Source organism: Anguilla anguilla, chromosome 13 (genome assembly GCF_013347855.1).
Source record: "Anguilla anguilla isolate fAngAng1 chromosome 13, fAngAng1.pri, whole genome shotgun sequence".
Taxonomy (NCBI): Eukaryota; Metazoa; Chordata; class Actinopteri; order Anguilliformes; family Anguillidae; genus Anguilla; species Anguilla anguilla.
In genome coordinates this window covers 38,953,426-38,979,272 of record NC_049213.1, presented here as the reverse complement: position 1 = coordinate 38,979,272, position 25,847 = coordinate 38,953,426, and the positions used below count along the sequence as shown (strand labels likewise).

The window sequence follows — 25,847 nt, the reverse complement described above, 5'->3', positions numbered from 1 at the left end:
AAAATGCTTACAAATTGAATAATCAGAAACCACAATGGTTGCTTTAACTAGCTTCCACACATAAATTTGTATAAAAAGTATCTATTACAAAGGCCAGCACAAAATCAATTATTACTTTGTGTTTGACCTTACTGAATTCTGTTTTTCCATCTTGTATAAACTTAAGAAAATCATTTTTACCCAATTTTATTGAAGAATCCCAATTCAATATCTTATTGTGTTAATTTTGAAGATCAAGGCTTAAATCTATGCTGTGTAAATACTTGAATATGTATGTGAATTTGAATCTGAACTGATATAAATAATACTAAGTAAGGAATTAGTCACACTTACATAAGTCAACACCGTACAATCGAGAAATTCAGAATATACGACAAAACTTCCGTCATTTTTGAGATTTTATTTTGATTCATTTAATTGTTTGTTCAAATATAGCTTATAAGACTATAAAAACTAGCTCCAAATATATTAGTCACAGACTTTTGGTAAATAACAGAATCCATTCAGGAGCTTACAAATGTATAACGTCAACTTGTTCAGTATATTCAACTATTTGTGGAAGACAAGTCTGTGATAGCAGCCGATAAAGGATAACTAAATCTTTTGATGCCTTCTCATGTTTCCTCAGGTCCGGTCAGCAGTATCCTGGTGAATAAGTACGGCAGCCGTCCAATCATGATGCTCGGTGGCTGCTTGTCTGGCTGTGGACTGATTGCTGCATCCTTCTGCAACACAGTACAGGAGCTCTACTTCTGTGTGGGAGTAGTGGGAGGTGTGTCTTCCTCTTCACTCCATCAGTTATGAGTCTGCAAGGAGCTCAGTCTGAGGAATCTGATGGGACTTCCATCCATTTAGGGTTCAAAGTTTGTAGGAAATATGTTTTTTTTTTTAGTTTAAGATTAAAGAGAAACATTAAGAGAAGAATAAGCCAAAAACCCAGCTTCTTTCTTATGCAAGATGCTGATATACATTCTCTGTATGTTTAAGCATGTTTTTTAAAAGCATGTAATTGATATATTCAAATGTAAAAGCTTCACTATTTCAGTGTTTTGGTGGATTCGTTTCAGGCTTGGGACTGGCTTTCAACCTCAACCCTGCACTGACCATGATTGGAAAGTACTTCTACAAGAAGCGTCCAATCGCCAATGGCATTGCCATGGCGGGCAGCCCCGTCTTCCTGTCCACCCTGGCACCCCTCAACAGCTGGTTCTTTGATCATTTTGGCTGGAGGGGTAGTTTCCTCATCCTGGGGGGGCTTCTGCTGAACTGCTGTGTGGCAGGGTCACTAATGCGACCCATTGGGCCCAAACCACAGCCAGCACTGAGGGACAATACGAACAAGCCCAAACCAGTGGGCAAAGTCAAAGACAAGAGGACCGTTCTGCAGAAGATAAACAGCTTCATCGACCTCACCCTCTTCACCCACCGCGGATTCCTCCTCTACCTCCTGGGCAACTGCATCATGTTCTTCGGCCTCTTCTCTCCCCTAGTTTTCCTCAGCAACTACGCCAAGAGCAAGGACATTTCCAAGGACAAGGCAGCTTTCCTGCTGTCTATCCTGGCCTTCGTGGACATGGTGGCACGGCCCTCCATGGGTCTGGTGGCCAACACCGCGTTGGTGCGACCTCGGGTGCAGTACTTTTTTGCCGCGTCTGTCCTGTACAACGGGGTGTGTCACGTGCTAGCGCCGTTATCAGAAGACTACACCAGCTTCATCATCTACGCCGTCTTCTTCGGCTTCGCCTTCGGCTGGCTCAGCTCGGTGCTGTTCGAGACGCTCATGGACCTGGTGGGGGCGCAGAGGTTCTCCAGCGCCGTGGGCCTGGTCACCATAGTGGAATGTGGGCCCGTGCTGCTGGGGCCCCCTCTGCTTGGTGAGTCAATGCCTTCAATACCTGCATTCTCCTTGTGCCATATTTATATGCATCACAGGTGCGGCACCATTCACTACAAAGATTTAGGTTTTTTTTTTTTTTTTTGTTAAAAACTCCTGGTTAGTTCTTAAATCAATTGATGTGATGACAGTGTGGAGCAGTGATCAGGGCAGGGCTAGCAAAGATTGCGAGGGCCAGGGGTTTGAGACATGGACTGCCACTGCTGCTGTGGAGAATATGGTAGATGCTTAATTCACATGCGCTAATGCTTCGCCAAAGTCAACAAATAATGAGGAGGTAGACTGAAACAAATGCATTTCCCTCTGTCTTCACAGGCAAGTTCAACGACATCTACCATGACTACAAGTACACCTACTACGCCTGTGGGATTATCCTTATGGTTGCCAGCGTCTTCCTTTTTGTGGGGATGGGAATCAACTACCGGCTGTTGGAGAAGGAGAAGAAAGAGGAGGAGAGGAGGGCCAAGCTGGAGGCCAAGGAGGCAGAATCCAACGTGGACAATGCGTTCAAGGAGAGAGAGAACGACGCGGACGTACTGACGGCCCTGAGAGCAGACGAGGACCCAAAAACCGCCGAAGACGTGGTCTAGCACCTCTCTCTCACGCGGGAAAGCTCCCCCAGAGGTCTTCTGTGCAATCCATGCTCAGTCAACCTGTGATGAACGTCCAGTACATTTCAAGAATAACAAGCTGAAGACCAACTCCCCCACAGGTCCGGCAGGCAGTAGAGTTTATGGAGTCAAATTTTTCCCCTTACTCCTCTTGTGTTTACCTGACCTTTTGACCCCGGCTTCATGCCCCTTTCCCACTGATGCTGTAGTAGTGCATGGGCCTCATCTTCCTAACCACCGCTTCGAGCTGAGGTCCAAGCCCCTCATTGTATGGGTTCTGAACTGAAGAAAAAAAATCCTTTTGAGTGACTTCCATAAAAGGTCTCTTGAAAATCTATGATGTGCTGTCAGCAAGCCCTTTCTGAGAAGCATTATCCCTGCTCAGCATTTTGGACACTGATAGCTTTTATCTTAGAGAGTATTTAAGGCTGGCCTGTGACCTCATGACCCAGCAGCATTAACATGCGTAAGCTGCGTTCTCACCGATTCCAGCGAGGACGCATGAGGACGCACCCGACCCCCAAACTGTCCATTTGATGAGCTGTAATATGTACATTATTTAAGGCGGGTTCCGTGAAATAGATGGGATCAAAACAAACAAGTGACATAGCCTACCATGGAACAGTGCCAGCAATTGATTGGATAGATGCACTGCGTCCTTGGTATTGGCTCTCCGTTTTCAAAACTGGGACAATATGGCAGACCGTTCAACAACTTTCTTATTTGACCAAAACAATTCTCGAAAACATGTTTCTGAAAACATCTGTGGTGAGAAATAGGCAATGCAGAATCTTGATTCATATATGATTTGCAACACCTAGTTTGAAAGTTTCAACCGAGTTTCTCGAGCCAGGCACACTGGGCTGGACGGACTCATTTGCATAGAATAAGGGTGGAGTACATCCTACGCAAATATAGAACCGACGAAGGTACCACGCCACTTGCCGGACTGCATCTGTCATGCACTGCGCAGCCGCTACCTAGAAAACGAACGGAATGTGTTGAGTGGCGGAATCGGGAACGAGAACGTCTCGTTAGCTTGTTCCATTGCCCTGTGAAGTACTATGAAAACATTATCAGTATCATCTTTTGTATTGGCACAGTCCCACTTTTACTTAGACATTCAGAAGCAGGAAGACAAGGGCAATTTCAAACAATGCACTGAGAAAGAAGTGAATAACAACGTAGGACACAGGGCTGCCTTTGTGAGAGATAGAAAGCAAAGCATTTACTTTTCTAACGTATACTTAACGTAGTAGCACCTACCTAACGCATGACCTTAAACACATGCCTATTAAACTTATTGAAACATGCTGTATCGCCAATAATAACTTTCTGAATATGATATGAATAATCATTTGCTTAAATATCCTTCAATACAGGTTGGTTGAGACAAATTTGCTATAACATCAAAGTCGAGAGGACAATATGTGTTTTTATTTACACATGTTAAATTGTATTTTCAAAAATAAAGAAGAGATCAAGCAAAATACTTTTAAAGTCTGCTAGGCTACAGGGATTCTGGTCTTCAACACCAACAGATTTACTATGTTGGCAAAGACTGAAGGCAAATAGCTGGACTTTCATTACAAAGAACACTTTAGAGCTCCAAAGGATACTATGCATACGTCACATTATGCAGTGACAGAACATGATTCACACCTTGCAGTGTAGCACTTTTTTTGGAAAACATGAGAAATTAGCTTCTATTCGCAGGCTGAGGTTGCTTTGAACTATGCTTTGTTCCTGCCTGCATACTCTTTACATTTAGTTTTTGCATTTGTTTTGCACAGGGCCTCAGCTAACCAGCTGAACTGTTTGAATACTCGAGGTCCTCATATGTTCTCCAATTATTTTTGCTTGCCCCCTACCCCCCCCCCCCCCCCCCCCCAAAAATGTGTCTATAAAATACTGTATATATTTAATGATTTAAAATATTGCATACACATATGAGGACTATGAGGATTCATTTTACCCAGCTAGAAATTAACATTCTCGGAACATTCTCTGAAAACAATATCTTTAAGTCAAAAGAGCATTGTGGGAACACTCGTTGTTTTTTCCTGAAAAACATTAAAATAATAGAATCGGGGGTGGTAATTCAGGTTCTTTTTTTTTTCCAGGAATGTTAGTCATACAATTTTACCATTTCAACATTTTCAATCAGAGCACGTCAAATTACAGTTATCATTCTGTATTTTCATGACTAAATGATAACTATCCAGATGTTGCCTGGAACACTTTTCTGTTAGTTTTGAATTTGTTTTGGAACATAATAAATATGTTCCAAGATTGTATGGGGACTGCTCTTCTCACAATGTGACCTTACAACCAAATAACAATCTGACTGCAATGTTCTCCGACTTTTTAAATGGATGTCACATTAGCTGGGCATGTATACTGATGATTCTCTTTACAGATATATTGCCTGTAAAGCACTTTGATATGACTACACAAAAAAGTGTCTTTGCACATGTGTCTACTCAATATGAAGTGTTGTGTGTGTTTTGTGTGCATGTGTGGGTAAATGGGTAATCATAGGTAGGCTATATTGTTTCAAATTTTTTCACATACTTCTTAGGCACTTTTTATGCACTTTTCACATTTGCTATTTTAATTTGGCAACGTCACATTCCTGTTTGACTGTAAATACAGAAACATCCCTTCAAATTATTTTCTCCTTAGGAAGTGGAAATATGATGACAATACTCTAATTGGAATCTATTCAACTGATTTTCAGACTAATCACAAAAGTATAAATGTTAAGTTACAGTAGTGGAATGCTAAATCATCATAGTGCAAGCCAGTGTGTAGTGCTGGATTTGTACACAAAACCATGTTGGTCTTGATTACTGTAGATCCACTGTACCCATTTGTGTTAACTACACAAACATTTCCATTTGGAAATAACTAAAGGTTTAATTTAAAAATATTGTTTGGTTTTAAATAAAACTGACCTCCAGCTATAGCCAAAATAATTTAATGTAAGCTGGTCCTCTTGTTAAAAATAAATAATTTAATGTGGTTGTGAAAGCACCACATTAGATGCATTAAAGTAGAATCAGTGAGTCATCTGCTGATAGCTGGTCTTTGCTAAAATGTTCAAAACTGTTCATCTTGGAAAGCAGGCTATGGATCAGTGTGTGTTCTCAAGATAAGTTCTCCACTTATCCTATTTGTAGCTTACAATTTGCAAGTGCCTGGGCATGCAGTTTTTATGAAAAGGGCAATTTTGTCTGGTTTCTCAGTCTGTGTTCCACTGTGTCCCCCATCCACCCCCCCCCCCCCCCCCCCCCCAGCCCCAATCACGGTCCTGTCTTTTATCTTGCCGGAACCGCTTTTGAGTTTTGTATTTAAAGCTTAGTAGACAACATGCTACATGCAAAATGCTCTTCAAATGTAAGCGGAAGTATCTTGCTGTCATTTCTAGTATGTTATAAACAATGGCACCTTTGGAATTTGATTGGCCACCCCTATTTTTCATTGCGCTGAGTCGAGTAACATTATCTGCTGCACTTAGCTACTGGTGATGTGATTGGCTACCATGTAGGCTTCCTTTTACCTGTCTCAGGTGCACAAGATCAAAACGGGACCAAGAGCTGGGTTCATTTAAATAAGTGCCTTTGAATGTACACCATGGAATATATTTGCTGAAACTCAGAAACAAATTGAACACGTTTTTTCTTGAACCAGCCTTTGAGGTGAACGTGTCTCTGAGTTTTGTGCACATAGCAATGTTTATAACAATGACAATTCAAACATTTTAATATCTAAGAATAGGTTTATGTACATTTATGTGTAGCAAAAGCAGTATTTGTGTGTACATTTGTACGGACACATTTTGATGCTATTCTTTTAATGTGCATTTAAATGTTATAGGATGTCAACCCATGACAGCATATGATTTGATGAGCTGGATTGTTTGTTATTAGCCACAGATGTATTTTTTTTTCATGATCTGTAGTATGTCTCTCACAAAGACAAGTTTACTCATGTACTAACATATTTTATGAGAAATGTGTGAAAATAATGTAGGCACTTACAGAACACTTAACATTATTGATATTTATCTCAGATTTCTGTAGGAAAGGTGACAGCCAGTGGGGTTTTTTAAAAAAATACTACTGCATAAACAAGCTGAGCCTTAGATTTGTGTGTTGAACTGTACAACTTATTTTTTTTAATGAGAGCTAGAGTACATTGTTTTATTCACAATTAATTTTTAAAAATTAGTAAATAAAAAGTGAATACATAATATCATTACAAACTTTCTTGGTATGAACGTTGATTGGTGTGCTAGTTCCCATGTATAGCTGTGAGACCACTGTAGTGCCAAAATACAGTAGCAAATAAAAAAATATGAAGGATTTTAATATAGAGTCAGCTGTGATGTTTGAGTTTTTACTTGTATGTACCTGTATGTATGTACTCCGAATGAGTGAATGAATAAACTGTTAAACATGCTTATTGTCTCTTGTTTGGCTGAAGCTAAAACGTTGGTTTGGTGCAGATACACTCTAAACTAACTTAAATAACTGCACTCAATTCTTATCAACACAAGATGCTGACATGTGCACATTACTTTATTCACTTATGTTTACCGCATCAATAGTGGGTGTGTGTTTGTGTGCGAAGGGGCGTGTGCGTGTGCGTGCATGCATTATGGCACAGCCTGTAGCCTATGTTTTAACCATTATTTGTCCAATGTACTCCGGATTTAATAAAGACAATAGACTGGGAAGTCCTCGGAGACAAGAAGTTAACTGAATAAATGTACAATCCCATGCTGTTTATTGAGATCTGAAATGCACCCGAGTGTGAAATCGATTAGCTACAGTTCTGACAATTTCATACAGTGCAAAAGTCAGCCGTTCTTACAGCGGGTCTCTTGCACACTCGGGCATAATAGGCCAACACTATAATAGTCATGCACTGGTGTATCGAACTAAAAGTATTACGTCGCTGGCTATCTGTGTAGCGTCGTTGTTTTAAATAAAATTAACAGTAATATTGCGGGTAACCTAACGTACCTTAGTTGTTCGGTTTCCCACTGCGTTCAGCTTGTCTATTTCCGCAGTAAAATCATTTGCTTGCAGTAAACTAATTTTTAGCAAGCAAATGATTAACGTTAATGCTGATGTAGGTCCAAATTCAACATTAACGTTAATTGGACAGCTACCAAGAATGACTACATTTCTTAAATGATATGAAAAATGAAGCTTTTAAAATGTTAGCCATTTATACTAGACTATAGTATTGTATGCAGCGTGTCTTTGGAGTGAACGTAGCTAGGCTAGATTGCTATCTAGTCCGAATTGGTAGTGAAAGGACTTCATAACAAAGTGGTCTGTTGGGTTAAATTCATGGAGCTATCGTTGCATCACAGAACGAGGTAACGTTTGATAGTTAACGCAAGTAACTAATTGCATGGAACATAATTTAACGGACCGGCTAGTGATCACATCACTTACCACAGACTCATCCTGTTCAAAATCACTGTCGCGTGATAAGACCCAATGGCTCGAGGCCGTTCGTCTTCTACCTGGCAGTTGGCAGTTTGGTTTTCGACACGAAGAATGGATCAAATCCCTCATATATTGTAGTTTCTGAACTGAGGGTCAGTACCTATTTGGACAAATTAATAAATTAGATTTTTAAAAAATGTTCAGATAAGTATGAGGATCATCTAGGATTTACTAACTTGAGCAGTTCACTTTAGAGCAAATTTTACGTCGCGCCACGTTAGCTAACTAACGCGAGTCTAGCTACCTTCGCTATGCTCTGTCAGGGCCAGCTAACGTTCGTTGTTGCTAAAGTTAAATATTGTACTTTGATTTTTTCACAACAGTGTACTCCGTTTCTCACCGGCAGTGACAGGTCCAGGGTAAGTTCACTCAACGTTTGATTAAAATAAAATCAAATAAAATAGCCGTAGCTACGATCTCTTTCCGTTTCTGTTAGCAACCGCCTGCACTGTCTTTCAGAATGGAGAGGGACAGAGCGTTCAACTTCAAGCTGTTGGTACCGCCTAGGATAAGCCCGGGACAAGTATCTGCAGTTAAACCACAGGAAATTACCGAAGACAGCGGTGCTTTTATGCAGCCAGTTCAGGTGGCTGCATTTATACAGTACTTCATCCCGTGCCAAATTCACCAAAAAAAAAAAAAAACCTGTGACACTTCGTAGTCTTTCATCTTAATTGATATTCATTAGATTGTGCTTTACATACTGTATGTTACAATAATATAAACCCTGTTTTTAGTTTAAGCATTATTTAACAATAGTAGAATAATGGACATTATGATCATGACCAGTTATGCTGTTAGTTCAGTTCTTCATGTGTAACCCTTTTGTTTCATGGCTTCTGTCTGTAGTCTTTTAATAAACCCTTTGAAAAGGAGTCAAACATGCCCTTTCCAGCTGCCAGCATGGTTGCGCCTTCAAAATCTACCAGACAAGGTAGACGCACCTCCAGCAACTGTTTTCCTGCTCCTAATTTACACACGTGGTCTTTCTGTGCAAGTAGTCTTGCAATCATGTACTGTTATGTAACATTAGTAAGTTATAATTAACAGTATGACTCAGAAGATACAACAGCATGAGAGATTCAAATATTTGAAGTCCGTAAATTATCCAGCATAACATAAGTCTTAACAAGATATGTGAGATAATTGTGTGTTGAAATCAATTTGTAACTGACTAAATATTATTTTTCTTCAAAGATACAGCAAAGAAGATTGCTGTGATGCCAATGGAAAAAGAAGAGGTATTTTAGTGTCACGGTGTTTGCGTGTACTTTTGTGTACTTGTGTGTACTTGTGTGTATGTGTTCTGTGATTATATTGATACGTTGCTAATTTTACAGTGTCAGAGTGAAGCGTACATATGCAGATTAAGTCTGTACACGCTGGGATTGATTTGCTTTCATTACTTTCTTCAGCCAACGTTTAGATCCAGTCAACTGTATTCAAAGCTGTTTGAGGAGGCCGAGAAAATAAAATGTTGGAAGACAAAAATGGACATGGAGATTGTCCAAAAGGATAGAAAACTGCAGGATAACAAAAGAACAATTGAAAACCAACGTAAAGCCATTCAGGAATTACAGGTAAAAAAATCAATACAGTCATAATTTGCAGCTACTATATTTCCATGCAAATATATTTTTTTAGAAAATTCTACCTTAAATACTTAATTTTTACATTTGGTTTCACACAGTGACTGACAATTGTTTAAGGAGCTTTAGACAGCAACTCTGTTTTTGTATTTCAGTTTGGAAATGAAAGTCTTAGTATGAAGCTGGAGGAAGAGATGAGCAAAAATACGGACCTGAAGAATAAGTATGTGGTTTATACAATTAATTATGTTCTACTGTATCACTGTTATAGTATGCAAGTAATAAAAGGTGGATACAAACACCCAAAGTGATATAGATGGACAATTTGCATTGGAGTGCATCAGTGTTTCAGCACATTACACTCAAATATGTTAAACTGTTGAAATTTGAAAAAGTTCATCAGCAACTGTTTGTGAGTGATTCGTTTACTGCAGTGTTGTGTTGTAGACATCCTTTTAAAAAAAGTAAATAAATATGAGTTATATATTCTATTGGCTTACAGAATCAATTCTACACGAAATATGTGTAATCTGCTAAAAGAAACCTTTGAAAGGTCAGCAGAGAAGATGCATTTATGTGAGTATGAAGTATATCTTTATATTCTTTCAGAGAAATATTTATTTTCAGTTATAAATGACAGTGCACAAATTTGTGCAGGGTTTGTTGTATGTATTATGTTGTATTGACATCTGTTAATGCATTTATATTTTATAGATGAATCAGAAAGAGAAGAGACCCAACACCTCTTCATGCAAAACAGTGAAAACATTCAGGTAGATTATTAATATCCACAAATCAAAATTAAATGGAATGTCATTTTCAAATGCAGTGTCGTGCATAAGTTTCACTTATAATTTCAGAGGATGATCAGCGCATTTGAGGAGCTTCGTGTTCAAGCAGAGACTGACAGGCACGATCTGTTAAAATGTGAGCGAGGGGAGGAAATAGGAATCTGCATGTTTAGCCTTGGTGCACTGATACCATTTCAGGATTAAATCCGTCATGTTCAAGTGATAAAGGGTTCAGGATTAAAAATGATGTTTTAGGTCAGAGGAGTGTGCTGAACAATGCACCTTCATGAAGTGCATAACTGTAATGGAGTAGGTACAGAGTAAAATACCCAGTGTTAATTAAACTCTAACAGACTCTGCGTGAGTCCAGTAGGGTCCACATGTACACTGTAAGAGTCAATTGAAGACTGAACATTACACTGTGAACAATCCTACCGTTTAATCACATACCCACTTTTCGTCAAGCCTGAAATAATTAGTGCAAATTCTGTCTTTTATTTTTTCCACGCTCTACTTGTATACCGTTTCAATTACAGTGTAATGTACCGCGAGTTATGATTTAATCTAGTGAGCATTTATTTTCAGTAATGATACAACAATACATTTTATTGAAAATGCCCAAAATTTGTTTGGATTAAAATTTGTTTTATCTAGTGCAAGAGGAACTGAAAGAATGTGATCGTATCAAGGAGAAGTTTCAGACAGAATTCACGAACAAACATGAGGAGGTCAGTCATTTATAGTCGTAGCTACTTTTTGTAGTTTGAGTTGTATTTTTCAGTTATGAGTGACAGTTGAATACCTAAATATTGTTGGTTTAAAATACTCAATAGTCTTTATTTTTAAGGTAATATCGCTCCACGTGAAACTGAATGAAAAAGAAAATGAACTTCAAGACTTACTACGGACACTCCAAGAGGCACGACAGAGTTGCGATCAATTACACGAGGCAGCAAGTATGGTTCACTTTTTAATCCTAATTAATTTCCCTTCAAAAAGCATTTATTCATATTTTAACCTTTAAATGTATTGAGTTGTAGTTTTACTGACTTTATGAATTAAACTTTTATCCGATAGAGCAACATCAGGAAATGCTTGAAGTATCAAAGCAAGAACAGGAAGTGCTTTTAGAAAAACTACAGATAGCAGAACAGGCCAACAAAGAGAGTGAGGTTGGTTTCTTTATTCCCAATTACCCTTTATTGCTGTTCATACATAGTAAGTATTCATGAAATATACTTAAAAAATAGGTGCACAGTGTATCTTGTCAATCTTACAGCGAGTTTTTAAGTGAGTTGAAATGTGAATCTGAGGTCAAATTTTATTTCTCCTGTCCTAAGAAATCGAGAATATGCCGATAGCAAATAGTGCAACATTAAACATTATTCCAATGCTTATATGTAGGAATATAGGAAGGGCCTTGAAACAACCTTAACAGAAAAAACTGAGGAATACACAAAGGCCCTTGTGGAAAAAGACAACAGCTTGGAAGAACTGAAAAAAATTGGAGATGAACAGGCTAAAAAACTGCAGGGCATCCTGGCTACTGCTGAGGAACTACAGGTTACTCTAACATTTCAGGTGCAGAGGTAAGTAAATGTGATCAGCATGTTCTATTTACTGCCTTTAAATACAAAGTTAAGCAGCATTAATTTGACTTGTTGAGAACCACATGCCATGTTTTTACAAGGGTGAAAGGACTTGAAGAAGCACTCGGTGCAGTAACTGAGGAATTAAAGCAGAAAACTAGTGAATTAGGTAATACCCTTTCTTAAGAAATATGGAACAACTCATTTGAGTCTAAACTTAACAGTTTTTGTAAATAAATATTTGTTTCTGTGTTATCAGAGAAGTTACAAATGGAGGAGACAAAGGTTCTGCAGCTCACCAAGCGACTTGAGAGTAAAAATTCAGAAATTCAGCAGTTAATGGTGAGTTCAGGTTACTTCAGGTTCTGACTGCCTGATCAAATGACATTAGACTGTCTATCTTGCTGCTGCTGTATTGGACTATTATCTGTTCAAATATGTTATAAAGCAGGAACTGAATATGCAGTGGGATTACTTTTTTTAAAATTACTTAAAATATCTAAAGTGCTGAAACAAAATGTTGAAACAAGACGGGTTAGCATTAGAATTTAATGACTTCTCACTGTTTCCTCTTTTTCATTATTTGGAAGTGCTTCGCTGTCACACATCTTTGTTATGTCTTTTTAAATTTTGTTTTATTTTTTAAACCTGTGGTGGTCTTTTTCTCATGTCACTTCTCTTCATGTTTCAATTCCTCCAGCATAGAACGGACATATTGTCGGTTGAAAAGAGATTTGCGGAGGAAGCCCTTGAAACTCTGCAGAAAGAACAAGAGAATTTGAAGGAAATTGCTCAAATGAAAGAGGTCCTTCTTTGCAACCAAATCACACTCATCCACAGCCAAAAAAAAAAAGAACCTTTTTACTTATTGGTAGTCCCTTGTATTCTGGGGCATGGCTGTTTGATAGTCCACAAAATAGTGGTGGTCTGAAGCATCCATAATAGTGATTTGTTCACTCTTTACCAGGTTCAGATTAATGGAATTGGCGGTACAATAGTATTTTAAGTGTTAATCAGGTTTTTTATGCATCATTTAGTATGTCTGTTGTACAGAGATTATATAAATCTGTTTGATTTGTTAAAAGTTAACACCCAATTAGTACAATTAATTATAGGTATAATGATTAATTTAATTATAGGTATACTTCTGAGGCCTGTAATAAAGGGTCATTTGCATAGCAAATCTTGGATTCATCCAAAAATTTAATCTGAAGGACATGATATTGTGTATACCCCACCATCCCTAGTGTTTTTTTGTAGCAACACATTTGACATATATCTTTAAAGAATCCTGCACAGTATGCCTTCAGGATTGATCTGATTCACAGTTGTGTTTTCACAGAGTAAGCTGTGTGAGGCTGAGGAGCAGCTGGCTGCTGCTTTAGCGAATGAAAGAACATCCACAGAGGAAATAGAAAGGTTAAAGAGGGATACTGAACAGCACAAGTGAGATGCTTTGGTTACTATATTCTTTACATGCAAGTAACTTAATTATAAATGCAGTTTTATAAATGTGAAGTCCAATATTAGGCTGTTCCCAACAGGTACAGCCTAATACAGGTTTAGATACATTTTGAAGAAGAAATCCTCTTGACATGTACCAGTCATGAATGACGCAGTATCAGACTCTACAGATGTATTGGTTAGCCTTTTGTTAGCAGTCAGTTTTACCCCTTTTCCACACAGGAAAGAGTACGAGGAGCTGAGGGCAAGCTTCACAGAGCTTCAGCTTCAGAAGGAGGCTCTCTCTCTGCAGGCACAGGGTGCCGCTGCTGATATAAGGAAGCTAGAAGCTCATTTAAAGGTGTGCGCTAGATCTCAGCTCAATCAGTGGTTATTTTTTTATTTTTTTGTGATCAAATTTATTAATTACCCTTTATTCCCAAGTAATGGAATGACAAAATTTACTGTAAGCCAGTCTTATTGCTGCAGAATATTCTGACAGTCGTGGAGGGTACAGGCTGCCGTGGGCAGCCTCCAAAAAGCATGCAGCCTGTCGCTAGCATGCTACTTTGTCTCTCTAGTCCACCAGCTGAGCAGTGCTTTGCACCTGAGGACTGTACGTCATACACAGTTGGTGCAGACAGAGATCAGCCACAGCAGACACTATTGCCTATGAACTGAAACCCTCCCTCCCTGGGAGGTACAGAGATACATTACACATTGCATCATGGGGCTCAGCACATGAGACAGCCAGGATTTAATTCCAGACTGCAGGGCCCATAGATGTATGGCAAGCTAGTGATTTAGTTGGACACACCATCCAGAAAACCTGTATAACGTTTATAATGAAGATACAGTAAGTGTACATGCAGAAAGACCCCTTTAGCAGTAAATTCAGTGCTGCAGAAGGAAGGAGATTAATGCACTCATTGCACATGAGCAAATATAAGCCTTTGTAACATGTTTTACATGGACTAGGAGGGTAAGGAAAGTGAGAAGAAGATCGCACAGGAAATGAAGAGAGCAGAGGAGGAAAAACAACAGCTGAGGTGAGGTTGGGAACGTTTGCTTTATTAATCAGGCCAGTTCATGTGACAGTATCGGCTCATATCCTGACTACCCAGAAATACATGTAGAAAATAAAATAAATAAGAGTGTAATGTAGCCTGCATTTTAGCCAATCTACTCTTTGTTTGGATTGTTCTAAATTCTGTCCATTTCCCCCCCAGACATGAGCTGGAATATTTGAAGGCCACAGTGGAAGAGCACGGTAGAGAGTCAGAGACTGTGAATAAGAGACAAGAAGATAGTGTAAGTGGCTCAGTTTTTTTTTTGTAATACTGTATGTTTACTTGCTGTTGGCTGAGGAAATTCTGTTCAGTAAAATGATGTTGCAGCTATGTTAAAGAAAATAACCTTAGTCTACAATTTACTGCAAAATATTTTGGCATCAATAAAGAATGGCAATATTGCCAATTGTCCATACAATTAAACAGTTGAATGAAATGGCTTTTGAATCCAGTTATTTAAACAATTATCTTGCTATTGCTATTAGTTTGTTTATAAATGTAATCATCCTGAGTGCACTGATCTCTAGGCTGTATACAGCCATAGAATGCCTCTTACATGGAAACGAGATTTTGGGAGAGCTTACTTTCTTTTTGTCTTGATATCCATTCCTTATTGTTTTCGTAGAATAAAAGCCTGCAGAATGAACTGGCAAAAAAGGAAAAACAAATAAAAGCGCTTGAAGTGAAGGTAATTTCCATTGCTGTGCTTGATAATTGGTCATGGGTGTACTATTGTACTACCCTTTGGTTGTTTTGTGCCTAAGAGTTTATTTTTTATTATTTAATGATTTCTAAAGACTACTGTACTCCTTTTATTTAGATGAATACCTTAAAAACAAAAATTGAAACTAAGACTAAAGCTCATGAAGAATGCCTGAAAGAGGTAAGTAATTATAATACATTTTAGTTTTGTTTCAGTTCTTTCATATATACATATATGGAAAGTTAACTTTCTTGAATGTAATTGTTTCTAGAATAAGAATTTGAAGAGGCATGTTGCAACAGAGAATGACAAGTGCAGTCAATTTGAAATGGAGGTATGGTGTGTCATATTGCATGACTGAAATATGTGTTTTTCTTGTTTTTCAGTGTCTATCTACACATTATCCTGAGTATTTTAAGTAATGCCCTTTAATGATGTTTGGTTTCTGAATTTCACTTCAAAGTGAATTTATTTATTTATTCATTTTTTTAAAATGCCTTTTTTATACCGCTTCACGGTGGCATTTTTGTATCAGTTTTTTCACTCAGTGTGTTTGCATGCTGTAATTGCTCCGCTATATGCTGTTTAACTTGCATGCCGAATGCAAGACAGCAAGCGCCTAAGATCCAAAAAGCATCTTTAAAATGAGGTCTGATGTGTTGCTCAATATTACTCTGTCAGACAACATTGTTGGTTGTCTTTAGGCAGCTTTCTTTCTCCGAAATACACTGCCGCTGGATTATCTTCTGAGAAAAACAAGCGGTTGATGTGCTCCTAGTAATGGTTTCATTTCAAATGGAACTCTGGTATTTGAAGTGTGAAAACAAACTTTTATGACCAGCAGTCACCACAGATGTCGCCAAATCCACCAAAACTAGAAAATGGAGGACAGACACTTTAAGACTATAACAGCATGCGGTTTATTTCCCACTGCAGGTGAGTGAGCTGAGAGGGGAGCTGAAAGCCGCTAGCCTGCGCTATGCTGAGGAGCTGGAGACTCTGCGCCAGGCCGTGGAGACGCAGCGCAGCTCTGGGGCCCAGCTCCAGGAGAAGGTCTCTCACCCGAGCGCAGTCCCTCCAGACCACAGCTCTAACACAGGACGCAGGCCATCGCTGCTCAGGGTCACTCAATAACTTTCATTTCCTCAGGTTCACAAGCTACAGCTGACGGCAGCGGAAGCCGCCAAGAGCAAGGAGGAGACAGAAATGAAGTGTCAGCACAAAATCTCTGACATGGTGGCTTTGATGGACAAGCACAAGGTAGAGCCACAGCTCCGCAAAACAGGGCAAAATCACTTTCGCTCGAGTCAGGGCAGCGCTTCGGAAAGCGTCGGCTGGTTCTGATAATCCTTCTGCCGTTTTCCCGTCTTTATCTTAGAATCAGTATGACAAGATGTTTGAGGAGAAAGATGCAGAGCTGGATGAGAAGAGGAAGAGAGAAGTGGAAATTAATGCTGCAAAAACCTCCTTGGTCTGCCAGACGTTATCATTTTGCACTAATACTTACTATGCCCTTAAAATTCAAAACACTGTATAATCAAGGGATTTATTCAATCCACAAATACATTTGTTTTCTTTAAACCAAATTGGAATGTTCCAGTAATTTTTGTTTTGATCAGTGGAAAACATTCTCCTTAAAAAATGAAGAAGAAAAAAAAGCTTTTTTCTGCAGCCAGAGCAATGCAATGCAAATGAATTAGCAGTAATTAAGTAAAAATAGCTGACTGTTTTTTATGAAACTGTTGGTTTTAGGAGCTGGAGATGTCAGAACTGAAAATACACAATTCAGACTTGAAGAAACAGCTTGAAAATGAAATTAAAGAAAAGGCAAGATTACACTTTTTTAACCTTTGCATTGAACTACGAAAAAGTATTAGTGAATTTCATTCCATTCTTCTGGGTTTTAGGAGAACATGAAACAAGAAGTTGCGTCATTGAATAAGAAAATTAAGACTCTGAAAGAAGACTGTAAGCACAAGATGCAGCGAACGCTGGTACGTTGTCCGAATTATAACATGGTTCGTGTTCAATATTTTATTCTTTGTTCTTTTATTTTTCTACAGAAATGATGGCAACAGTATTTCAGAGTTTTAAGTTAAGTTTGATGCTTATCCAGATCATGCGGGGGGGAGGGGGAGTGGGGGACTAAAGCAGCACTCAGAATTGACTGAAAAAATACAGCTCCAAGCAGTAATTACGGGGGCAAGCAATCGGTCACAGTCAAGCCAGTGATGCACAGTGAGTCTGCAGAGCCCCGACATGGAAAATCAATCCCGCAGTTACTGTGCTGATGCTGGATATCTTCCAACCGCAGTCTCCTGATCTTGGCAGAAATTTAGGAATTGGTTTTGAAGTTATGAGCATTTTCTGGTTATAGCGCACCCCCCCCCCCCCCCCATGAGGTCAGCTGATCTTCCCTTTCACAGGCAGGTTCTGTGAGCTTGGATGTACATATATTTACGGTGTATTCAGATGCAGACCAATACCGCTTCTTGGCTCTTGGCAGCCAGTTGAATATTGATGATGACCCTTGGGGCACAGTTGATGTAAATCAAATTATTCTAAAATTGTATTTTAACAACTAATTCCTGGCAGTGTTACAGAGTCCATGTTTAACTGTTTTACTGTACATGTACAAACTTCCTAGACCCCTGTGGCAAGCTCCAGGGGGATCAAGGATACTGCAAGCTCGAAAGCTTCTTCTGGCAAGTCCAGACGGGCCATTTTTGACTTCACAAATGAACAGGAGAATGAAAGTTGTGAATCTTTGAGTATAGAGAGAAAGGTGATGGTGACACCACAGCTCAAGGTAAGGTCCATTCTCAGGTGATGTTATAACTTACTGCAACCTGTCAATGCAAATCCCAACCAGCTAATATGTCATTTAATCCTGCAAACCCTGAAAAAGTAACATTTAAAGAATTTAATAATTTGAATATTTAAAATTTATATATCCATAATATTTTACATTCTGCTCGCTTGTTCATACATTACTGTAGTTTCAGTGTGAATGCCCATTCATTTTATTCCATTTGGATTCACACATGCTTGGCCTCTATATGTAGCAGATTCTACTAAAAGAATGTCAAGAGTGGCCCTGGAGCACCTCTACAGCACAAAAAGTGCCACGCCTGTTGATTTGGCTGCAGATGCAAGGCAACAGTGCTTTCTCTCCCCCCCTCCTACTGCCATATTAGGGTTTTAATTTTCAAAATGTTGCAGAGCTTGTTATAGAGGTACTGTATATAGAATTCCACTTCTAGGTTTCTAAGACATCAGTGGTCATAAATGTTTTCAGGTTGCCTACTTTTTTGTAAAATGTACATAAATGTGAAATCAGGAGGATTCAGTCAGTCTTGAATTCCAGACGAACTAAATTTTAATTTGTGTAGACTGGAATTCTTCACACTATACTGAAGAGCACTTCTTGCTACATTGAGAAGAAATATGAACTCTCAATCCCATTTTTTTAAAAACCTGCTGGCAATCGCAAGCACTCCTGGATGAGTACAGTCGTGGGGAATTCTCAGTTTCATCCCACAGCTGTAAATTGGTCTGTTTGATCTCTAAAGGTGTCAGAAAGTGGAACCTTAAAAACATCTTGGAGTTCAGGCAACAAAGCTGTGGTGACACCACGAATTAAGGTAGGCTGAGGAATCTGTCATCTGTGTTAAGGTAGGGTTAGGCAAGGTAACTAAAAACGTATCTGTAAATAAACAAATATTGTGAATAAAATAGTATTTTAAACCTACATAAACCTTCTGTGGACTAAAATGGTCCTTAAAAAAAAAAAAAAAAGTGACAGATGTGTGATACTAAAACAAACTTTTTTTCCCCCCAACGTTCCATAAAGAATAATAGTAACATCCCATCAGTACTGAAAGCACATGACCACAGTAGAGTAGTATTATTTATACTTGATGGTACAGTCAAGTATACAAACAACTCTTAAACTCCTCAAATCCAAACAGCCACAATTCTGACAGGTAGGCAAGTATACATTTTGCCCCAGACACTTGGAAAGTCCTGCCTTCTGACAAAAGTTCCAAATGAATAACCGGTGGTTTGAAGGGATTTGGATGATTGACATGTCAAGCTCCAAAGTAAAAAAAAATGAATCAAACTTTATGCCCTTGCTCTCTACATTCTGCAGCTCAATTTTGCTGTCAGTGGAGTAGGGGAGGCCTGGTATGAAAGTGCACTTACAGCATTTTTAAAATCTCCTATTAAAATCAACTTCTTCAGCCCTGGAGCAGTTACATTCAGGAATGATCTGCATGCACTGCCATTAAAACACTACAGCTTACTACCCCCATTCATGAACTGGTGCTGTATGCTGAAGCAGCCTTTTATACCCAACTTCACAGGTGTGCAGGCCAATTAGAGTAACTACCAACCAGACCAATCAGAGCCTCAATTAGGCCATTAACAAGTGCTTAGCGTGTGGCAGCAATTCCAGTGTAATATACATTTCAAAATGTACTGCACTCTATGAGCCTTTAGTGTTAAAAATATAGATCTAAAGAGTTCAGTAAGTACATTCAGGAAAGATCCACACTCAGTGTTTTTAGGCACACTGATTCTGAGAGATACAAACATTTGAGCAGATTGTCTTAATCAGCAGAATGGCGTTGTGTGCTAATTGCAGTCCATTAACCAGTGCTTAACTCTTGGGAGCGAGTCCAAAAAGAAATATAAATTTTAATCAGGACTAGACAGCGCTTTCATTCAGCACGTTTGGTCAAAAATGCAGGTGCACAAATCTAAAGAGCTCAGGAGCTTCGTTCAGGACACATTCAAACGTGTCAGCTTATTGCCTTCATCAGCACAACTGTGCTGGATGCTGATTGCAGCGCTATGTACCTGACGCTACAGCAATAGCACAGGTGTACATGCTAATTAGAGACCAATCAGGCAATTAGTGAGTGCTTAACTCATAGCAGCAAAGCCAAAATAGTAACATACATTTTAAACAGAAATGGACTGTGCGTTTAGTTCTGCCCTTTGCCTGGAAAACAGAGGGTTTTAGACCTAAAGAGTTCAGTAACCTCATTCAGGAATGATCCACACTCACAACGTTTTTGGTTCAGCTGAGGCTAAAAGATTCTAATGTCTAAGCATATTGAATATCACTGAAGGCAGTATGCTGAAATCTTTTGCCTTATCTTTTTTTAGCTGATACTGAGTGCTGATCTTTCCTGACTCTAGTTACTGAACTCTATCGCTCTGTTTTTTAAAACCAAAGGAATGAAATGAGAGTGCAATCCAGTCCATTTCAGTTTAAAATGTAAAACCTTGAGTAACTAAAGTTAGTGGTTTGAGCAAATATCCATCTTTTGAATTAATACTAGTTAACTATGTACATATAAGCCTGTTTGGTAAAAGGGGAATCTTGGTGAAATATCATAATTTACTTTACAGCTGATTTATTGTAAGGCGTAACTATAAGTGGTTATAATGTAGCTGTTACTTTATGATTGCTTTGCATGTCCGCTATGATAAGAGCTGTGTTTGCAGGGTGTGAGTGCAGTCTTATGATTCAGTCCTACAGAATACGCACGCCCCCGTCCCCTGGGAAATCTGTGCTGTTGGGGAGAAGCACCTTGGAGCTGGACCCCAAATCCGACAGCTCAGAGCCAAATGACTCACTGGTGAAACTCTCCTGCAGACGGAAGTGTTTATTGTCACAGTTACAGCACTGCACTCTAGATTTCTCTGCTCTGCCCCACTGTATTCACATTATCAGCCATTTCCATTTCTAGCCGCATTTGAGCATTTAATACTGACCCTTACGACATGGTGAGATTAAATGTGATTCCATATAATCCCTCTACTCCCCTTCTTATAGTTAGTTTTATGGCAAGTTACATAAAAAACTAGATTTTATAACTGCCTGAGAAGAAACCAGTTTCACTTTCAAGACAAGCGTACAACTGAAATGTTCTCTCTCTGTTTCTACGGTAGAGCTTTTCTGTTCAGTCTGGGCCGTTCAAAAGAAACCTGTATCCAGGTGGTTGTGGTCCTCTTCGTCAGCTTGGGCACCTGCAGAAGAAGGTATGCTCGTATGTTCGACTGATTACCCAGCATAACCCAGTACACAACCCATGAATATCACAGCACTGCAATGTCGATCTGCTACAGTGGATTCAACAACACAGCTCACATTAAATCACGCAACTCCACGTAGCCGAGAGCTTCTAGAATGAGGCTGTACAAAGCAGTTTCAGCTCTGCGTAAAAACATGCCAGATCGTTATTGCAGAGCTGCACAGTGTCATTAATAATCGAACATGCATTGGCCGGGCCGCTCATGTTCCAGTCTCTGAATGAAACGCTTCATTGGTGAATTTCCTTCTGTGGCGTTCAGTTTGAGAGCCCGGCCGAGTTCCCTAACCCTAACCCTAACCCTTCTGTGGCGTTCAGTTTGAGAGCCCGGCCGAGTTCCCTAACCCTAACCCTAACCCTTCTGTGGCGTTCAGTTTGAGAGCCCGGCCGAGTTCCCTAACCCTAACCCTAACCCTTCTGTGGCGTTCAGTTTGAGAGCCCGGCCGAGTTCCCTAACCCTAACCCTTCTGTGGCGTTCAGTTTGAGAGCCCGGCCGAGTTCCCTAACCCTAACCCTAACCCTTCTGTGGCGTTCAGTTTGAGAGCCCGGCCGAGTTCCCTAACCCTAACCCTTCTGTGGCGTTCAGTTTGAGAGCCCGGCCGAGTTCCCTAACCCTAACCCTAACCCTTCTGTGGCGTTCAGTTTGAGAGCCCGGCCGAGTTCCCTAACCCTAAACCTAACCCTTCTGTGGCGTTCAGTTTGAGAGCCCGGCCGAGTTCCCTAACCCTAACCCTAACCCTTCTGTGGCGTTCAGTTTGAGAGCCCGGCCGAGTTCCCTAACCCTAAACCTAACCCTTCTGTGGCGTTCAGTTTGAGAGCCCGGCCGAGTTCCGGTCCCCAGGCGCGGCTCTGAAGCTGGCCGCGGTTAAGCGGATGCGGGACGCCGGCTGGACGGCCGTCACCAACTCCGACAAGAGGAAGAAGAAAGTCACTGAGAAGATCTTTGCGTAGCTTTTCTGTTAACCGGGTTTCGCTTAACCTTTTACCCGATTGTTTTAAACAGCTGTTTCAGATTCTGATGAGGATATCCTAACCCAGTGGTTAAATGGCAGTAAGCACAATCTGGACTTTTTAAGCAACACACGTTACCGGTACTTTTATTGGACGAGTTCTGACATTAATTTTATTTGTTCATTGTTCATGTTTTATTTGACTAGCGTTCATGCTGTAATTTAAATCTGACTGTGACAGGGAGGGAGTAATGAATTTGACAGGACAGCACACAATTTAGCATGCTGAGAACAAAATGTTGATTTTATCTCTAAAAGCAATGGTTTGTTTAACGTTTATGATGAGTATTGTATTTAATATGATCCTCATGTTACTTTTAACAGTTTTCCCAGGATATTTAAATGAAAAAGGATCTTTTAGGTCTCATTACACGTTTAAGACTATGTTCTGTGTGCACACAAATTATTTTTGTGCCCTTTTACTAGTTCTTGTTCCTAGATGCAATTTCCACATGTTGGAAAATGTGTTAGCTATTGGTGTAATCTACAGTGTATTTAAAGCATACTGTATTCTAATAAAATTCTCACACATGTTCAAATCCTAATCATGTCTTTTCATTCAGATTATGTGTCCCTGGGACAGCCTGGATTACATCTCACTGCATTGAGATTAAGTGCTATAGCTGGATACACTGACCTGGAACACCATCCAAGCCATTTATTTCTAATATTATTATTAGGAAATGTTCATTTATTCTCCATAATCTGAAGTCATGGCTTTTTCTTTAAAGAGGAACAACCTATTGTTATTCATCATAGTAGTTTAGATATTGAGTCGAGTCAGATGTTGGCCTGGCTGGTGAATATATATATATATATATATATATATATATATATATATATATATATATATTTCATTGTACACAGCAGAGTGCACCATAAGTGTGCTAACACTTTCTATCCAACAAAAGAAAGGGGGTTAGCAATGTTTTAAACATATAAGAAAGAGTTTTATATATAAATAAAAAACCTCATCCTGCAGAAGGAGGGTTTGGTTTAACGGTCTACGCATCTTGGTCCATTCGCGGAGATGATTGACAGGTAGAGGCCTCATAAGATGGCGGCCGCTCTCCCTCCTCCTTCAGTAGCTTCAACTGGAACTGTGTGGATCTGGAGGGAAATGGAGGCTGGTCACAGTGGAAGTCTTCGTCCTCATTGGCTGTTGTCATAGTGGGGTTGTAGACCCGAGGTCCATCGTAGAGGCCTCCGGAGATGACCAGCGTGTCGTCTGCAGGCACAAATCTTTCCACTGCAACAACATTAAAAATGGCGTTAGAGTATAGAACCAAGGCCAATGGCAGCAGTCTTTCTTAGTAAGCATGCAGACAGTGAACATGAAGACGTGATAACCTGAAACTGATTTGATAATTTTTCCAATTCGTCTCCCATTTGCATTGTGCTGGTTTGCTACACAATAAAAAGGTAAATTCATCATTATTTGAGAAAGGATGGACCTATTCTATTATCAACTGCCCCAACAAATAGCGTGTGCTTGAAAAATGTAATCAGCCTCAGCAGAATGTATTAGAAGTGTTTCCAAGTGATTGTTGACCTGTTTCCTCTGAGTTGTTGTAGAGGGGTCGGTGTAGGTATTGGGTCTTCTTCTGCTTGCATCTGTCCAGGGTGTACAAGAGTATCACAAGAGCTGCGACTCCCACTAAAGAACTGAAGATTATGGTCATGGTCTTTTTCGAATGCTTCAGGTTGAAAGGTTCACCTGCAATGGGAATGAAAGATTCATGAGAATATTTTCCACATACAAGCAGTTAAAAACTTTTAAAATCATATTTATTGTTGAAGGTTTGACTGTACTATATAGCTTTACTTTTGGAGGTATTTGCTCTTCAAGAAGGACTAACTCATACAGGATCTAATGTTTCGTATGTTGAGTGTGCGGGAGTAAACAAAGAGCCTCTTACCCAGAGTGGTGGACTCAGGTGTAGATGCTAATACAGGGTTGTTACGAGGAGAAACCATTCCTGGCACTCTGGCTCTTTGGGTTGTGGGAGTCATAGGTGGAGGATTAGTGGCCTTGACTGTAGCCACAGACGATGAAGCAGCGTTGACCGGAGGAGTCGTGGCTGTAGTCGCTTTAGTAACCGGAGACGAGGTGGTGAGACCCAGTGAGAGCTCGGAGTCCACTGGCACCTCCGTGTCCTCAGTGGAGTTTGAAGAAGTGGTGCCGGCACTGATGTGTGTGGAACCTGTTGTGGCGATCGTGGCATTCCATTTGGAGACCGTTTCGTTCTGGGTGTGATTGTGGGAGACACCGTTCTGTTCAGAGTCCAGAGACATTGTGGTGGTGGTGGCAGACGTGCTTTGGTTGGGCCTGTGGATAACTGCGGTTGCCGTGGTACCCTTCCAGTTGGGTTTGGAAGCAGGCGTGGTTGCACTTGTGAGACCTGTGGTGTTGTGGGGATTGTCAGCTGGGTCAGGAGGCCTCGTCGAGGTGGATCCCAAATGAATAGCCAAGAAGAAACTCAGTAAAGACAGAAGCCGGCCGAGACTTCGTTCGTGAATCATTTTCATTTCCACAGCCGACCTAAAAATGAAAAAAAAACAAAAAAAAACATCAGGTATTTTAGTCACATGATGGTCTAGTGGCCGGTGTATACCAGCAGAGAGAAGCTAAGTGCATCTCAAATGCTGTATTCCACCTCCTGAAACACTTCTGACATCTGAACTTGAGTCGCCGTCCCATTACCGTGCCAACCGTGAGATATTCATGAGTGGTGAGAGCAAAGCCAGCGAGGCGCTAAAGCCGCTAACACACTCTCAGGACTCAGGCTCCCCCCGTCTTTCCCTGAAACGTCTCTGACACGCCGCTGTGTGCTGCTGGGGGGGAGAGTCTTCGTCTCACTTCCACCTGAGCCGCCGTCAAAGAGTTAATTATCTGTGCGTGAAATGACATCCTGTCCTGCTGCTGCTTTTGGGCCCCGTTGGCCTGCACTTTGAATGAATGTTAAATGTGTGGTGCGCAGATGTAACCCGAGCGCTGGTGCTGCTCCAGGATCCCGTTTCAGAGCGGCTGGTGTGACGGGGCGAAAATCATCTCTCCTCGCCTGTTTATCATCTCAATAAAAAGCTCGTAAAAAAAACCCAGAAACCTCGTAAAAATTCAAAGCCCCGCTGCCCATTAAGATTATAACAGGGACCCGTTCAACAGCGCGCTATGAACAAAACAACCCTAACAGCGTTGGCACACGTCCCAACAACAACAGATTCAGATACTTTTCCCTGCTCAGGTGGGTGACTTGCATGTGCGTCTGTTCAAATCACACCTTGTCCGACATTACAGATAATTTTAATAAGTCTTAGAATGCGCTTCAGTGTCACACAAACAGGCTGAAGTTCCTACTGTACGTATTAATAAACTGCACTGTAACATCCACCCGGTCTGCTGTTCCTTCAAAGGGTCAAAGGGAGAAGAAGCACAGGTTTGGTACAGAGGAGGAACTCTGAAGCATGTATTTTTAGCTCACCTGAGTCTGAGTCGGCACCTCAGAGGGGGAATCGGG

General features: G+C 40.2%; 3 protein-coding genes across 7 annotated transcripts in view; 2 read left to right on the top strand and 1 right to left on the bottom strand.

Moving 5' to 3' along the window:
* LOC118211082 (monocarboxylate transporter 1-like) overlaps positions 1–6,968 on the top strand; it is a 34,856-nt gene extending 27,888 nt beyond the window's left edge. For all 3 annotated transcript variants that reach the window (XM_035387887.1, XM_035387889.1, XM_035387890.1), the window contains 3 exons: positions 629–772; positions 1,068–1,874; positions 2,210–6,968. In XM_035387887.1, coding sequence (XP_035243778.1) covers positions 629–772; positions 1,068–1,874; positions 2,210–2,484 — 1,226 coding nt within the window. In that variant the 3' untranslated portion in view covers positions 2,485–6,968. The remainder of the gene's footprint in view (positions 1–628; positions 773–1,067; positions 1,875–2,209) is intronic.
* Positions 6,969–7,773: 805 nt separating this feature from the next.
* Positions 7,774–22,771, top strand: sycp1 (synaptonemal complex protein 1). Of its 3 annotated transcripts, none has more exons than XM_035386831.1 (34): positions 7,774–7,897; positions 8,354–8,389; positions 8,490–8,616; positions 8,880–8,964; positions 9,228–9,271; positions 9,446–9,610; positions 9,775–9,842; positions 10,122–10,195; positions 10,334–10,392; positions 10,480–10,546; positions 11,065–11,138; positions 11,258–11,366; positions 11,488–11,582; positions 11,815–11,999; positions 12,101–12,168; positions 12,259–12,341; positions 12,700–12,804; positions 13,342–13,445; positions 13,686–13,803; positions 14,421–14,491; positions 14,672–14,753; positions 15,138–15,200; positions 15,333–15,395; positions 15,487–15,549; positions 16,152–16,268; positions 16,365–16,475; positions 16,594–16,686; positions 16,968–17,042; positions 17,123–17,209; positions 17,863–18,024; positions 18,788–18,859; positions 20,759–20,866; positions 21,180–21,269; positions 22,130–22,771. In XM_035386831.1, the coding sequence occupies exons 1-34, from the start codon at positions 7,869–7,871 to the stop codon at positions 22,268–22,270; spliced, it is 3,093 nt and encodes a 1,030-aa protein (XP_035242722.1). In that variant the 5' UTR covers positions 7,774–7,868; the 3' UTR covers positions 22,271–22,771. The 3 variants fall into 3 exon arrangements, with proteins under 3 accessions (XP_035242722.1, XP_035242724.1, XP_035242725.1); XM_035386833.1 differs by lacking the exon at positions 22,130–22,771 and adding an exon at positions 21,582–22,102; XM_035386834.1 differs by lacking the exon at positions 7,774–7,897 and adding an exon at positions 7,925–8,122.
* LOC118210562 (A-agglutinin anchorage subunit-like) lies at positions 20,879–25,763 on the bottom strand. The gene is made up of 5 exons (XM_035386835.1): positions 25,034–25,763; positions 24,249–24,871; positions 23,882–24,046; positions 23,300–23,578; positions 20,879–21,257 (listed from the first exon to the last, which is right to left on the bottom strand). Exons 1-4 carry the CDS (start codon positions 25,054–25,056, stop codon positions 23,334–23,336), a joined length of 1,056 nt encoding a protein of 351 aa, XP_035242726.1. The 5' UTR covers positions 25,057–25,763; the 3' UTR covers positions 20,879–21,257; positions 23,300–23,333.
* Between the last annotated feature and the right edge of the window lie 84 nt (positions 25,764–25,847).

Excerpts from the sequence above, each read along its gene's own strand:
- sycp1 (XM_035386831.1), top strand. The coding sequence starts at position 7,869 with ATGGAGCTATCGTTGCATCACAGAACGAG. Across the intron at positions 11,367-11,487 it reads TCAATTACACGAGGCAGCAA|AGCAACATCAGGAAATGCTT; the intron begins GTATGGTTCACT and ends TTTATCCGATAG. Across the intron at positions 13,446-13,685 it reads AGGGATACTGAACAGCACAA|GAAAGAGTACGAGGAGCTGA; the intron begins GTGAGATGCTTT and ends TTTTCCACACAG.
- LOC118210562 (XM_035386835.1), bottom strand. The coding sequence starts at position 25,056 with ATGAATATCTCACGGTTGGCACG. Across the intron at positions 24,047-24,248 it reads ACCTGAGTCCACCACTCTGG|GTGAACCTTTCAACCTGAAG; the intron begins GTAAGAGGCTCT and ends TTCCCATTGCAG. Across the intron at positions 23,579-23,881 it reads CAACAACTCAGAGGAAACAG|TGGAAAGATTTGTGCCTGCA; the intron begins GTCAACAATCAC and ends ATGTTGTTGCAG.